Source organism: Panthera tigris, chromosome F3 (assembly GCF_018350195.1).
Source record: "Panthera tigris isolate Pti1 chromosome F3, P.tigris_Pti1_mat1.1, whole genome shotgun sequence".
Classification (NCBI taxonomy): domain Eukaryota; kingdom Metazoa; phylum Chordata; class Mammalia; order Carnivora; family Felidae; genus Panthera; species Panthera tigris.
The window spans coordinates 30,289,037-30,304,215 of NC_056678.1; the positions used below are offsets into that span (position 1 = coordinate 30,289,037).

At 49.8% G+C, this 15,179-nt stretch overlaps 1 protein-coding gene across 1 annotated transcript in view; it reads right to left on the reverse strand.

Moving 5' to 3' along the window:
- Positions 1-1,475: 1,475 nt before the first annotated feature.
- RPS6KC1 (ribosomal protein S6 kinase C1) overlaps positions 1,476-15,179 on the reverse strand; it is a 317,520-nt gene continuing 303,816 nt past the window's right edge. Inside the window, exon 16 of the mRNA XM_042976412.1 lies at positions 1,476-1,578. Within this exon, the coding sequence (XP_042832346.1) occupies positions 1,505-1,578 (74 nt within the window). The 3' untranslated portion in view covers positions 1,476-1,504. The remainder of the gene's footprint in view (positions 1,579-15,179) is intronic.

The window sequence follows — 15,179 nt, forward strand, 5'->3', positions numbered from 1 at the left end:
AGCAGTGAGCTAGCCCCTGGAGACTTGGGGACACCGGTGGACTGTGGGGGGCTGGGTCCCACTGAGCTCCGTTGGCCCACAAAGCTGGAGGTGTCTGGGACACTGGGGTTCCCTTGTGTACTTGTATTCCTCCCAACGAGACCGTTTGCAACTTGAGGCTGCCTGGCACTGTGTTTGTTAGAAGAATAAATGAGTGGCTCAGGGCCCAGTCCTGTCATGAGATCCGAAGTAACAGAGCCACCTCTGTGACCCAGCTCCTAGCTCCTTGGGAGGCCATTCAATAAACACTCTTTCAATTATGCTAAATTGCATTATTTTAAACTCACTGGGGAAAAACAAAACACACACAACAAGAGCTCTGGAACAAAGGTAGGAGCCCAGAGACACCGGTAGCAGCTGTAAAGCAAAGCGGAGGGTCTGAGGAAGGAATGGTCTAAACAGTCTGCGTTCACTTTAGAGAGACTTCTTGGGAGGGTGCAGGAGGAGACATTTCACGGATTAGTGATGTAAGAGTGAGAAGGAACGGGCTGCATCTCCCCCAGCACTTCCCTGAAAGTCCACATGGCAAGTGAACACAGGTAGCACATTCCACTGATCAGAGGGCCCGCTATCATGCCTAAGACACAGAAAAACATAGCTTCCAGGTATGTTGTAAACAGCCAGAGTCAGCGAAAGACCATCGGTCTTTGTGGCAGCCAGACCCGGCTTCTAATTCCGGCTCTGTCCCTTGCTAGTATTTGATCTTGAGCAAACCACTTAACCCCTCTGTACCTCAGTATTCAGACTTTGGAAACATGGGTCTGATGTTTTCCTCGAAGGCTGATGCGTTCGCAAAATAATCCACGTGGCGACACCCAACACAGTGCCTTGGGTGCTCAGTCAATGGGAGCTACACTGCACAGAAGAAAACAAACAAAAGTAGCCGGGAAAGGAGCTAAAACATTCTCGTAATTCCCAGACGCTAAGCATGATCCTCGCCTACCTCTCTCTCGGGCAGCCTTTTAAGTTCCCGTGTAATGTTTTCATTAAAATAAGAACAAAAGGTAGACAACAGAGATATTCCCAACAATACAATAAACACAGGCCATATAGAAATAATATAGAAAACAGGCAATGTGGCATCTGGACACCTGGGCTCCAGTTCCAAACTAGTATGACCTTGAACAAGTCACTGAAACTCCCTGGCCTTCAGATTTCCCCGTCTCTGAAGGAGGCAGAGGCGGGGATGTCAGTCGGGGAAGAGAAGGAAAGGAATGTGTTCAGCTAGACGATTCGTAGCCACTGTGAAAATCGTACGCCGCTAGAGCGAGGAGAAGGCGTGCTTGGGCAAACACTCGTTTCACTCCATCTTTCTCGTGAGTTCATTAAAAAATAAATCACTACCAATTGATTTCAAGCTCGAGAAAATGTCTCAGTGAGTGTTCATCTCACTACTACCTGTTCTTTCGTGATCGGGCCCAATACGTGTGGTTTCCACGGCTTCGGAGTTCTGTTGGGGAGCTCTTCAACCCCAGGGCAGTTTCTCTCCCACCCTTTCTTCCTTCCTGGGGTCTACCTCTGATTCACCTGGGCAGCATTCTGAAGAGGAATGAAGAGACAAGGTTTAAAAATAAAATCCCAGCGGACCAGAGGGTCTTGATCATACGTGACTGCCCCCCCTTCTTCTTTTTTCTGTGAGTTTCTCAGCCAATCTGATTGATCCCCCAAGTTTCCAGTGGCCAGCCCTCTTCTACCGCACCTGACATTGGAGAAACACAATGCGCATGCCTGAAGCAGAATCTCTTCGCTAAAAATACCCTGCATTCCTGAGTGACTACCAAAGCTCCCTCCTCAAGCCCATGGACAGCCAAGCTAAAAACAGTAACCAGCAGCTTCAAATGGCACCAGTAACAAAGGTAGAGGGGCCCGAAAACAGCATGCCGCTCTTAGCCATCTGCCGTCTTGGCCCACCCTGGCTCCCCTCTTCCAAACAGCGATGGGCATCTTAGTGCTGTTCATAGCTGGGCTTCTATGGCAATAGGTAGGTGAGGCTTGGCTGCCTGGTGTACCTACTGGCCCACAGGCTGTCTGGCTCAAGACCTGGTCAGCGTGTAAAAGGAGGTGACAGAGGCAAGGGAAGGTGATCAGAGCAAATTGTACTGCCTACAAGCAGAAAAAAATCTGGGACTTTAAGCAGTCTTTGGAGGGAACATTCACCTCCTTAACCTGACCAAAAAGCCTTCTATGATAGATGAGGAAGAAAATGCCGGAGGCACTCAAAGCATTCACAATGGCTAAGGCTCGCGTCTTCCAGCTTCCAAAGATCTACTCTAGTCTACTCTTGTCCTGCTAGCACACTCTCACAAGTCACCTCCTCCAGAGAGCTGGCCCAGCCCACACCCTTGCCATGACCAAGATGTATATTGTCTGTGTGGCCCAACAGCTTTACCACAGGAAATAATCCGGTGCCTCAAGCATTGTAGGTATTCAATAATGTTTCCTAAATGGGTTTAGGACCAAGCTAAACTTTTCCATTCATACTACCTCTATAATCCTGTACCTGAACAATTCTGTTAGCTCGAATCGATCAGTTTTATCTATGACTTGGGACTAGAATCTCCTTGAGGGCACCCATTTACCTTTTCATTGAAATCTAGCCCTGAGAGCTCTCAATATTGTTTGTTGAGATTTCAAGGATTCGCAAACCATCCTATGGGCTCTCGATACACATGTATTCAATGTAGAGGCAAAACATTATAGGATCACTTTTATTTAACTCTAAGTGTGATTTCTAAAAGAACTGAGGTGGATTACATACACAGAGAAATTAGGAAAGATAAGTGAGGGAAATATAAGGGAAGAAAACAGGATGAGCCCAAAAGTGAATTATAAATAAAATGATGCTCTAAGAGGTAAGAAATGGACTAAGAAATGGACACTAAGAAATGGACCGCGATTTGATTCTGAATGGTCAAGGAAAGAAGAAAACATGAACAATTATACCAGTTTCAAAGCCCAAAAGTTTTAAAATAAATCCATGAAGGGAGTCCTGTGAATCCAGTGTCACAAGCATACGTCTTGGGTCATAATCCCACCGAGAAGGAAGTGCGAGCAGCTCAGCACAACCCATCCCACTAATGAAAACACAGCTCAGGGTGCATGTCCCCACCAATGTGACACAGACGGAGCTGTATTTCTGGCCAAAGCATGGCAGGTCACTCCAAAAATGTTCGGTCACTCACCAACCTGAACAGTCAGTCAGACATAAAAGTCAGAAGCCGGTGACAATTTCTTTGCATTCTCATAGGTTTTTACCATTGTGCTCATCTCGATGTCCCCTAGCACTGCCCTAGCATTGCCCTGGCAGGAAACACAAAGAATTTCTACTGCATTGGGGATCCAGACTGGCATGAAATTCTCCCCAGAGCATGGATCCACATCATAACCTCTCCTTCCCCTGGCCCTGCCCCTGTCCCTTTGGTTCCCAATTAGCAGTTACTCCGCCTAACCCTTTGAAGCTTGAGTCCATTTGGTTCTTAAATTCCTTTCTAGTTTCTTCTCTACCCCTCTGTCTTGACCTCCAGAATTTCAGATCACCTGCCAGCCTACCTAGATTCTGCTGATTTTGCCCTAACTCAGAGGGCATGTGTGTTTGTTTGTGTGTGTGTGTGTGTGTGTGTGTGTGTGCGCACACGTGTGTGTGCATTCCTGACTCCTATGCTAGCCTCAGCACCCCTCCCCTCAAACCTCAGATTTCTTACCTTTCTAAAACTCTCCTTGTTGCTGACAGACCATCCTTCTCCATGGAATGCTAGTAAATTGGAACCAAAAATTTGTTCTACAGATTGAAAAGCATCACAAATTTAACTGAGAATGAGCAATTTCTTTAACCCTAAAACCAGAGAGTCTAACTGGTGCCTATAAGAGCCCCTTGAAGGTTTGAGAGAAGAATTTTAAAAAAAGAAGAAGAAGAAGACAAAGAAAAAGAAGAAGGAGTAGGAGGAGGAGGAGGGAGGGAGGGAAATAGGACAACAAATGAGACAAGTGGGAGAGAGAAGAAAGAGCAGGGGTACAGTCATCTGCAAAACACTAACTGATGTCAGAGTTGGGTCACCTGAACAAAGGGCCACACAGGGGCTCACGTGCAGCAGAGTCATCCATCCAAATGGGGGAGGGCATCGGGTGACGTTTGGGACCTGCTGTCCCGACGCAGTCCCCAACCATTTGGTAGCAACATCTTATCTGATGTGTTGGACACTTCTGGCACCCCTTACTCAAAAGATGAAGATAGATTTCACATTGACTTGCTCTAAAGGATTTGTGTTTTGAGAATTTATACAGGGCTTTGTGGAAGGCTTTAGGGTTTCCGGAGTTGCTGACACGTCCCACAAACTGGTCTGATGTCCAGGTTAAGGTGGAGGCTTTGCCCAAGTCCGCTGTGGTATAGATGTGCTCCTTTGTCCTGACATGTAGACACTAACACAGCTGAGCACCCTCACTGCCACCACCGTTTGGGACCTTGAGGGCCAAACTATGCTCCATTTATTCATCTTGCTTTTCAGTGACCAGCACACTGCCAGGCCCAGGTGTTCAGTAAACATAAATGGAACAAACCAAAGGATCCCCATATGCCAGCAGCTTCCCTGATGTTCCCGCCTAGAGGAGAGGATGAGCAGATAAAGGGGGCCCAGGGAACAGCAGCCTCAAGGTGACAGGTTCCACCATGTAAGAGAAGGTAGTGACACCAGAGCTTCTCAAAGCTGCCCCATGACACCAGAGTCAGGAAGGGCAGGGACAGAGAACAATCCGAAAATGCCCTATTGTCCAGCCTTGGCCCGGAGGCATGTCATTGGTCAGACAGAGTACTCTAGGTGGGCTCCCGGGACATGCCGTGGCCTGCACTGGGTATGTAGGACACTCGGGGACACTGGGGCATGAAAAGCTAGACAAGGCAAACGGCAACACTAATGACTGCCATTCATCGAGCCCTCGCTAACTGCAGGCACTGAGCCAACGTTCTACCTGTATTATCTCTAACCCTCACAACATCACTAGAAGGTAGATGGCATCTCCATTTTATGAATTAGGGCCATAAATCTCCTATGTTAGCGGTAGAACCGGGATTCAAAACTGCCTTTCTCAGACCGCAGAGCCCAGGATCCAGGCCACCAACTCATCATCTGCTCTTTCTCTGTGCTGTTCCCAACCCACTCCTGAGCTGGATTTTCTAGACCTCTCTTTTGAGCTTTTATGAATGCCATTTTCCCATTCTGAAAGATCTACCTTCCCTCCGTTGAGGTCCTTCTCATCTGGAATGCCAGCCTGACTCAGCTCTGATCCTTCCTTTTATGGAATACTCTCAAATGTAAATGGTTTCTTTGCGTGGCCTTGTGCCGCTTTATAACTATTCTTAAACGCTTTGCTGCTGGTGGTGGTTGTTATTTACCATGTGTGTTTCCGAGCCCACCTGCAAAACGGGTCTGCAGGCTGCCTGTGGACAAGCATCTTCTCCGTGGTCTGTCGGATCCAGCTCCTGCTGGTGCTGATTGTTAAATCTTTAGGAAGTTTGCAAGCCAGTCGTTAAAGCGCTGGTAGCATGCAATCAGCCGTGGAGAGAGAGTGTGTGCTCTACGGAAACTGGCAATGGCTATAAATCAGGTTTTTCCCCCAAAAAGTGGGTTGTTAACATTCAGCAGCACACCATTGCTTTCAGCTCTTGCTCCCTACCTCACCTCCTGCTTGGTTTCCAGCACCATAAAATGTGTCCATCCTTCTTTTTTTTTTTTTTTTTTTTTTTTTTTTAGTTTCTTTCTTTTGAGAAAGAGAGAGAAAAAAAGTAGGGGAAGGGCAGCGAGAGGGAGAAGACAGAATCCTAAGCATGTTCCGCACTGTCAGTACAGAGCCCAACACAGGGCTCGAGCTCACGAACCGTGTGATCGTGACCTGAGCCAGAACCAAGAGTCAGGCGCTTCACTGACTGAGCGACCCAGGTGCCCCCAAACGTGTCCACCCTTATACTGAGTGCCAGCATGCGATGGAAGCATATAGACGTGGGGCATCATTGGAAGTGTCAGTGACTAGCGACCAGAGGAGAGCAGCAGTCCAGGGGCTTTCCTAGAGTCAGGGAATTACTGAATCCCTAATTAATTGCCCTCAGTCCCACACCGGCCCTTCAACCAACACTTTAAGATCCTAGCACATGCCAGACTCTTGGCAGACATGATCGCACTAAATCCTTTGCCGAGGAGAACTCCGAGGCTGGACGATTTAATACCTTGCCCAAAGTCACTGGGGTGTTATCTGTCAGAACCCACGCTCAACCCTAGGCCTGTAAGACTCCGAAGCTGGGGCCCTCTCCGCTTCATCACACTCCCTGGACTGTAGACCCGTGACATCTCAGGTCCTGAGTTCCAGATCCCCCAATGTTTGCTCTTGGCCAAAGGCAGCGGGGCAGGAGCAGCTGTGGGAAGCTGCGGCAGGGGGAGGGGCGGGGGGAGGCAAGTCCCGCCGCAGTGCTCTGGACCCGGGAAGACCAGAGCCTCTCCTGGAAGCCTGCGCCAGCCGCTCTGCTGGTGAGTTACAAGCATCCAAGGCCCTGACAGCACCCGCATCCACAGCAACCGGACAGCCGCAGGGCTTGCTTCCGTGCAGGTGTTTTATGGAGCTGAGAGGGATGGGAAAATCCCTCTTCAGTCGGCCTGCAGGCACAGAAATAAATAATTAAAGCCAAAGTTTGCCACCCTTGCCGGTGGGTAGACAGAGTCGCGGCACTGCCACCGGGAACGTCTCTTGCAGAACGGTATGAACACCCCGGTGGCCGTTCCCTCAGCGATGTGCCCCCACGTGCACCCTCTCAGTGCACCCTCCACACGTGTTCTATTTCCACCTGGTCTTGCAGGCTGCAAAGACCGGAGAACAGTGGGGGAAACTGAGGCCCTGAGGCCCGGCAGAGAAACGCCGTTACGTGCACTCCAGGAGGTACAGGGCGGCGCGCTCAACAAGGTGGACAGGTCAAGCGGTGCAGCAAACGGTGAGCACCAGAGTTGAAAGCAATGGTGTGCTGCTGAATGTTTAAGAACCAGCTTTCCAGGGAAAGAAAAGGTTCTGATTTGTAGTCATTGCCAGTTTCCGTAGAGCACACACTCTCTCTCCACGGCTGATTGCATGCTACCAGCGCTTTAACGACTGGCTTGCAAACTTCCTAAAGATTTAACAATCAGCACCAGCAGGAGCTGGATCCGGCAGCCCACGGAGAAGACGCTTGTCCACAGGGAGCCTGCAGACCAGCTTGGCAGGTGGGCCCCGGAAACACACGTGGTAAATAACAACCACCACCAACAGCATAGCCCCTACCTGGAAAGAGTTTCAGACTGCACTCACGTAGCCTACCATGAGGTCACCGTCCACCCAGCCCCACTGCCCACCTGTCCGCAGCCCTGTACCCTCTGCCCTCCCTCTTCCCAACGCATCTGTGTTCTTCTGTGGCTAGACCCTCCTCCGGTGCTCCGCGCCCTATGTCCTCCCCCCTTCTCAGGGACATTGTTCCGTGAGTATCCCCTCTTTTCTCTAATCCTCAGCCTCTTCCTCTCTACTTCCTCCTTCTCATCACCTTTTGGACATGCGCTGGCATCTCCCTCTTTCGTGGAACAAATTTCTCTTGACCCTCATCCTGCTCCGTCTCTCTCCTCTCCACAAGGAAACATCCTGAAAGTATCATCTGTTCCCACTGTCTCTGCTTCGTCACCTCCCATTCACCCCCCATCTCCCTACCTTCTAGCTTCTACCCCGTCACTCCCCTGAAAGCTCAGGAAAAGGCCAGCAACAACTTTCTACAGATATGGCCATCTCAGAATCCTTACTTTCATTCCAAGGACCACAGAGCAAAAAAGCCTAAATAAACACTTGTATGATCAGTGTGGAAAATGGCAATTCTCCAAGTCTTTCCAGAAGGACTGTTAGTCAAGTTGCAAAGGCCGGTGGGGCTTTTGCTCTGGAAGTCTTTAAATTGGCCGTGAACGGCAGCAGGAAGGATGGCATTCAACTGGGAATGAAATAAATGATGGAATAGTAGCAAGGAGAGGGATTGGAGGTTGGGGGTGGAGGCAGAGAGGGTGCAGGATTGAAGCCTCTGCTCTGGGTATGTGGGACGAGAAAGAAAAAGAGAGTCTCGGTAGAGCAGCAATAAAAGTGCCTTTAGAAAACTGTTCTTGGACCTCAGGAGATACTTAAGTGGGTGACTGTGAAGAATGCAGTGTTGGCCCTCTCTCCGTGTCTCCCCCACGGAACCCTGAGTAAATGCCACAAGGCTCACTAAAGCATTAGTATGAACGGATTGAGGGAGAGGGAGCTCCAAGAGAAAAATAAGGGGACAGCTGACATCTGGGTTACACCAGCTACAGCAGGGAGGAATGACAAGTGAATTCAGCAAAAATGTTTTATTTCCACATCTATTGTCAAGTCTAATTATTGGTTGAAATTAGAGGTTCTGCCCTGATCATGGCCATGAATAAATAAAAATATGTTTGAATTTCAGCAGATGTCATTGAATTTCACATATCCTTCCCTTCCCAGAAAGGAAAAGAAAGATCCGGCTAGCCTTTTCAAAGGCTGACATCCACACGTAAGGCACAGAAATTTGTTCTAGAAATGACTCACTTGCCCAACGAAATGAACGCCAAATCAGAATTCCTGAATTTTCTTTCTAGCCACATCGGTATTGGAGGCACACTTGGCAAGAAAACACCAGTCTCCGGGAGCAGTTTTCCTCTGCACAGCACACACGCGAAGTGCTCACACAGTCAATCACCTAATAACAGATAGCAAGAGTCCACTCTGGGCCAGGAAGTGCAAGTGCCATTGAAATCAAATACAAAGATGGGTAAGCTGTGGCGCTTCCCTCGAGGAGCTCATTATTAACACCTATCAACATTTGCGAGGCTGTAATTTGGGTGTAACTGTCAATGCTCACGCCCAAGTTAGTGATGAACGAGGACGCCACGCTAGGACCTACCCTAAGGTTTAGCTTGACAAGAGCCATGTCCCCGGCCCTGACCCTCCTCCTCCCGCCCTCTGATCCATCTCTGCTCACACAGCACCAGCCTGGTCCCTCTGCTGCATTCGCCAGTCCTCACACCTTGACACTGGGCTACTGAGTTCCTGCCTAGTAGTGCGGGTTTCGGCAGCACCGGGAGCAGATCACTGGTTCTGCTGACAAAAATGCTTCCACAGGTTTTCAACTGAACCAGGCTCCCAACTACATCATCAGTGGGACTTTTTCTGTCCTGGGGGCTGTGCCAAATCAACCTCTGCCTGCCCACCCACTCACCAAGAGGCACACTTCCCTGTGGCCAAGTCCTGCTAAGGCTTTTGAAGCAGCAGAATTCGAAAGATTCAAGAACCAGATTCTGAGAAACGACCGTGAGAGGTAATTCAGCCCTAGCTTCCTGCCTTCAGCTACATAATTTGGAGTGGGCCTCCCTTTGAAGTGAAAAGGGAAGCATCACCCTCGTCATGATGATCCTAAGTAGAACAATTAACACACACTTGGACCTGCATCTTAGACGAGAATAGAAATGAAAACAAAACAGATATATCGAGAGGATAAGAACAGTTCTTTGTTTATGCTAACATCTACTGGGCATGTGCTTGGTGCTAGGCCCTGTGCTATATTCTATAATTTAACCCTCATATTGTTACCATAAAGTGGGCACTATGATTCTACCCATTTCACAGATTTGAGAACGGAGATACTGAAAGATTAAGGCCAAGTCAGAGCCAACACTTAACCCAGCTGCAGAACCTCTTTACCACTAGTGTTCCTCCACCAGACCTCCTAGATAGGTCTGAAATGCATCTCCGTCTGACCCAAAACTAATTCCATTGTGTCACTCAAGCCAAGGGCTAGTCACAGGAAGCATGAAATATTTGGACAAACATTCCACACGTGTGGGCCCTTATCCCCTCCACTTGTCCAGGTCACCGGCCAGGGTTTGTTTGGTCCATCAGCAAGTGGTACTGCCTCGTGCCCTCGGCATTGTGTGCAGGGCTCCAACACCATAAACCTTCTGCCTTGAGTCATGTTCTCATCCCACATCCCACACATCAACTCCCGTGTGCACCACTCAGGTTGGCTATTTGTCTTTATGTCTATTTAATTGTGCCAATTCGGTCTCCGCCAAGAGGTTTATAAGCTGTACGGGGGCAAAGACCATGTTTCTGCCTTTCTCTCTGTGTATTACGCCCAGACTGCAAACAGGTGATGCTCAATAAATACACACAAAAACGCTGAATCTACTTACGCCCCCAAATCCCTATGAATTCAGGAGTTGAATAGAAGCATGAGGTAACATCAGGCAATTATATAGGGGGGAAAAAAACCCAGACTGGGACATAAATTGGTATCACGTATTCCCAAAAAGGTGCATTTGAACCTTCTTCCTTTTCACCAAGTCGTCTGAGCAATGTGGACTCATGCTCCCTCACCCCTACTCGTGCCATAAACCCTTCCACCTTCCCAGGAGACAATGTGTTTGGTTGTAAAAATAAAGACCAAGGTCAGTGCAGCTTTGCTCTGAGCCTCTGATTCCCAAGAGGGCAGGAAGCAATATTTCCAAGCGAAATATGGAGCCCCCAAAATAGGAGGTCTATAGACTCTTTGCAAAGCGCTTGTTTCGTGTCGAGAAAATTCCAGCCCAATGAGAAACCAGATGGGTAGACGCACCAAATATTGAAGACAGGCCTCAAGGCAAAGCAGACAAGCACTCTCTCTGGTGTACACTGAGCTGAGGAGTGATCCTCCAGCCGTTACGAGCAGAGAAATGTCCCACCAGAGTTTTCCAAATAGCAAACTCTTAGTCCGATGATTGTTTCTATCATTTGCCATATTTTCTGTCCAAAAGCCTCTCTAGTTCCTACATGGTTAGCAGCTTTTATAGCCCAAGATAAGTGTCCATCCCTTTTAATTTTCATTGTTGCATCTGTTTTGCCATTTCCCTGCAGCAGGTTGTATTACAACGGAAGGATTAATGAGGAAACGGATGCAAACATTTTTATTTCAAATAGCAGCTCTCAGACAAGATCTGGAAAACGGAATCAAGCCATATGATTGTAAAAGAAAAAAAAAATCCTTGCCATCCAACTATTGGGCATTTTGCCATTATTTGTGAATAGCATGTAAATACAAACAACTTAACTGGGGTGGGGGAGAGATGTACATTTTTCATTTGTGTCTGGCTAATCATTTTTTTTATTATTAATTTGGTCCCTTTTATTTCACATAAATGTCATCTCAAGCACCAAACATCAACAAATAAGATCGTTTATCTTGCTGGGGAAAGCAAAACATTGCATTGCCATTCAGAGAAGGCAGCTGACGTCCCTACCGCACCACTAATAAAGAAGGCCTTCAGAACGAAAAATAATCATTTTCTATTACTTTCCACCATGCCTCATCCATAAACACAGGGCCGCTGGTAATTACATTTAGCGAAGAAGCATGCTCTGTGTATTACAATTTCCTGAGATGAACAAAACCCTGAAGAGTGCCCCAGACAGAGGGAGTTGTGACAAAGAACGGGGGGGAAGGGGGGGGAAGGTGGGCTGCCCTTCCCTCAGTTGCCTCCCTGTGCCATCGAGGGGCACAGGAGGTGGGAGGCGGGGAGGGAGGACGGAGTTTTCAGATTTTCTCCTCCCTCCGTTGGCCTGAGCAAAAAGGAAAGGCGCGATGGATCTGGAGCACACAGCCGAGACACGGAGCAGGAGGGGACCGTAGCGTAGCGGGGCGGCGGCTCATGCGCACGCGCCGGCCATGGGAGGCCACACGGCCCGGGCCACGCGGACGGCCCAGTCCACACGCACGCGCACACGCATCGCGTCGCACCGCGGGCAGGGAGGCGGCGTGGCCGCGCTGATAAATCCGCCGCGAGCCCCCTGACTCCCAGCTTCCCTGTCGCCGAAGCATTTGGCTCGCCTGCCCGCGCGGCCTCCTCTGCCAAGCAAGGCACTGACTCCACGGGAGGAACCGTCCTGTCGATCTCTGCAGGAATATAAGACCTTTTTTTTCCAAGGAAAATGTTCCCCAACTCTGCAAGGGAGGTTGGCAGTACATCTCCAACTCTGGCCTGTCTTTTTAATACCCCTACAATAGCTCGGTTGGACTGAGACCAGCTGTTGGTACATTACCATTTGTAAATGCTTAAAACAGCTACTCCATGTTTTCTTGGCAACACGGACCGTGGAGGGGGGGGGGGGGGGGGGGGGGAAGCGAGCTCCAGCCACTTCCATTCAAACATTAAGAACCACTGACTGCCAGCTTTGGCATTCACCAGCCATTGTTTGCTCGGCTCTCTTCAACAAGTTTCTCTTCCCCCCACTATTTCTCCACACACCCCTCCATAGAAAAAGGAGAAGAAAGAAAATCAGCAGAGAACGTTCTGGTCCCCATGGTCCTGACTCTAGTTCACAACAATCATGTAGTTAGTCTTCCTCTGAAAGAAGACAGAGGAGCTGAAATGAACGCTCTTTGTTTGGGGCTTTTCTTTTATCTGGTTTTGTCCCCTCTCCTCCTGGCCAGGCCGGTTATCATTTTACAGGCGCTCAGCTGAAGATCAGCATCTTCCAGATGACGGCGAGATCTTCCCAGCGGCCCCTTCCCCTTTTTCTGCTCTGAATGCGTGCAGTAAGGGCATCACCTTTCCCAGGACTAGCAGAGGACCCCAGCCAGAGAGACGAGTTGGGGGTGACGAGGACACAGCCAAAATCTTTAGTCATCCCTTAAAGAGCTTCTAAGAGCTCTGAAGAAAGGCTCTTGATTTTGGTCCGCCCCTCATTTCACCAAAGCCCTCGGGTTCTCGTTTGCCAGAAGAGTCAAACTCCCGAAGTCAGTACTTTGCTAGTCCAAATAAGTGAGGAATTGCGTGAAGAACACGCCAGGCCCTTTCCTGCTCCCCATGCCCACCGGGGCCGCTGTTGGCAGGGGCGGCCTCCAGGGCCACATGCCCGTCCGTGCTCCACCTGCCTCAAGCGGTAGCAGCCCAGGAGAACAGGCGCTGAAGTGCCCAGGGCTGCCGTGGCCGGGACAATAGGCTTCGTGTGCCATGTCCCTGCTCTCGTGCCCTTCTGTTCGATGGCCTCCCCCACCAAGGGCAGTGGTGGCTGCATCTGTCCTTCCTCCTCTAGTAGGATTTCTGGGCACAAGAGGACTGTCAGCATCACACAATCTCTTGGAGCGGAGTGATTGCAAGTAGCCAAATGCTGCAGCGGGGTTGAAATTCTGCACGAAAGCTCCAAGTGGACGGAGAGTGGCAGAACCCGGGCCCCCAAGGACCAGTGCTTTTGGGGGGCAATTTGGCCTGAGATTAAACAGCCCCGTCTGGTTTTATGGAAAGGTTATACGGCCGTTTCTTTGCACCGAAGGGGGGAACCTGGAAACGAGAAAGCCTGGACAACTGGTTTCGCCGTGTAAGAAGGCATCGGGGCACATAGACGGGAGCATTTGACACGAGCCCCAGCTCTGCCACTGGCCAGTTCAGCCACCAGAGACATTCGTGTCATGTCCTGGGGTCTGAATTGTCTCATCTGTAAAAATCCAGCAGTTGGATTGGACAGTTACCTGGGCCCCTTCCATTCTAGAAGGGACACTGTGCCACTGTCTTCCTAATTATCCTTAGCTTCAGCTACCATGAGTTCCAGATTGCCCCACCCTCGAGACACACACACAGTGTACAGAAAATCCAAACACTGAATTTGAAGATTCTTTTCAAAAGTAAACTCTCTTAATACGCTTAAAAACAGATTTACAAAAATTGTTTATGCCCAACTTCTCGGGGAAACATTGCAAATTCTTTGAGCTGCATCAGCCTCTGGGCGCTCGTGTCTGATTCAGCTTACAGTTCCCAGGCCCAGCACAGTGGCTATCACACAGTAGGCTCATTATGAATAATGTTTGTTGGGTGGGACAAATTTGATATGCCAAGTGGGGTCCCTGAGAAGGCAGCACGGGTGACGTGGGCAAGCCACGGTGGTGGGAATCGGTCAGTCTGAGACTAAAAACTGGGCCATTTACAAAGCGGATTCTCCACCTACAGCTAATTGGAAGCCTTGGCAATTGCAATGAAAGTTACACCACTCAAATCCAGGGGTTTTACCAAGCCCTGCAATGTGCTTAGTAACACCAAAACAGAACATGCTATACAATTCCCTCAAACACCGGTCAGTCTGGCATATGGAGCGCAACTCCCTGCAGCAAACCTGTTGTGGACAAGCCCGCTCAGCAGAACTTTGTCTGGGACATCGGATTAACTGTCGGCCACAGCCTCTTCACATTTGGTTTACGGGCCCCCTCCTGGGCTTGAAAGCTCTCTGTAGGCTGGGACTGTGTCCAGTTTGTCTGTGTTGGGTCCCCGGAGCCTGGCACAAAAGGTGTTCCAGTAATAGTTATTTAATACCGAGGCAGTTTGGGAGGGAAAGGATACAAGAGCTGTCTTCGGATCCCTTCTTCTCATTTTGTCTGAAGGCCTTGGTGACTTCACTTGTTACATCTACAAAGATGGCTAAGAAAAAGACAGTGACACCTTCTGACACGGGAGAAAACAAACAATCCCACGGTCGTGAAGAACCAGAGGTGGAACGGAAGGGCCGAGCCAGCCCTTACGTACGGCAGTAGCCGGACAGATCACAGCTCAGCCGGACGGTCAGCCACTCAGCCGGACAGATCACAGCTCCACCGGGCCCCGGAGGAGACCCAGGGAGTTCACCCAGTGCATTCAGAATTGCTGCTGGGCCCCAGCAGGTCAGTGATGGAGATGCCAGGAGAGGAGAGCTGCCGCGAAGCCTGCACGCCGTGGTGGCGAGCAAGTCACAAGCATGTAGACAGCCAGAGCGGCTGGGATGGGAACAGGGCCATGAGGATTAATACTGGGTAACAGGTATGAAGCATGGCTCTGAGCACCTCGTGTACGCCCCCCCCCCCCACCACAGCACCGTGACGACGTATGATGACCATCCACCCTGCACAGGTGAGGAAGCCAACACACGGGGAAGAGAGGCTAGCCCGTGGTTAGACAGCTAGTAAAGAGCCGGCTGGATTCCAAGCCCAGCAGCATCTGAAACAGTGGTTCGCAGAAGGCCACCAGCTGAGGTCAGTACCGAGGGAGGGCAGTAGCCATGATGCTCACTCCCATACCACACAGAGCCCCGTGGCA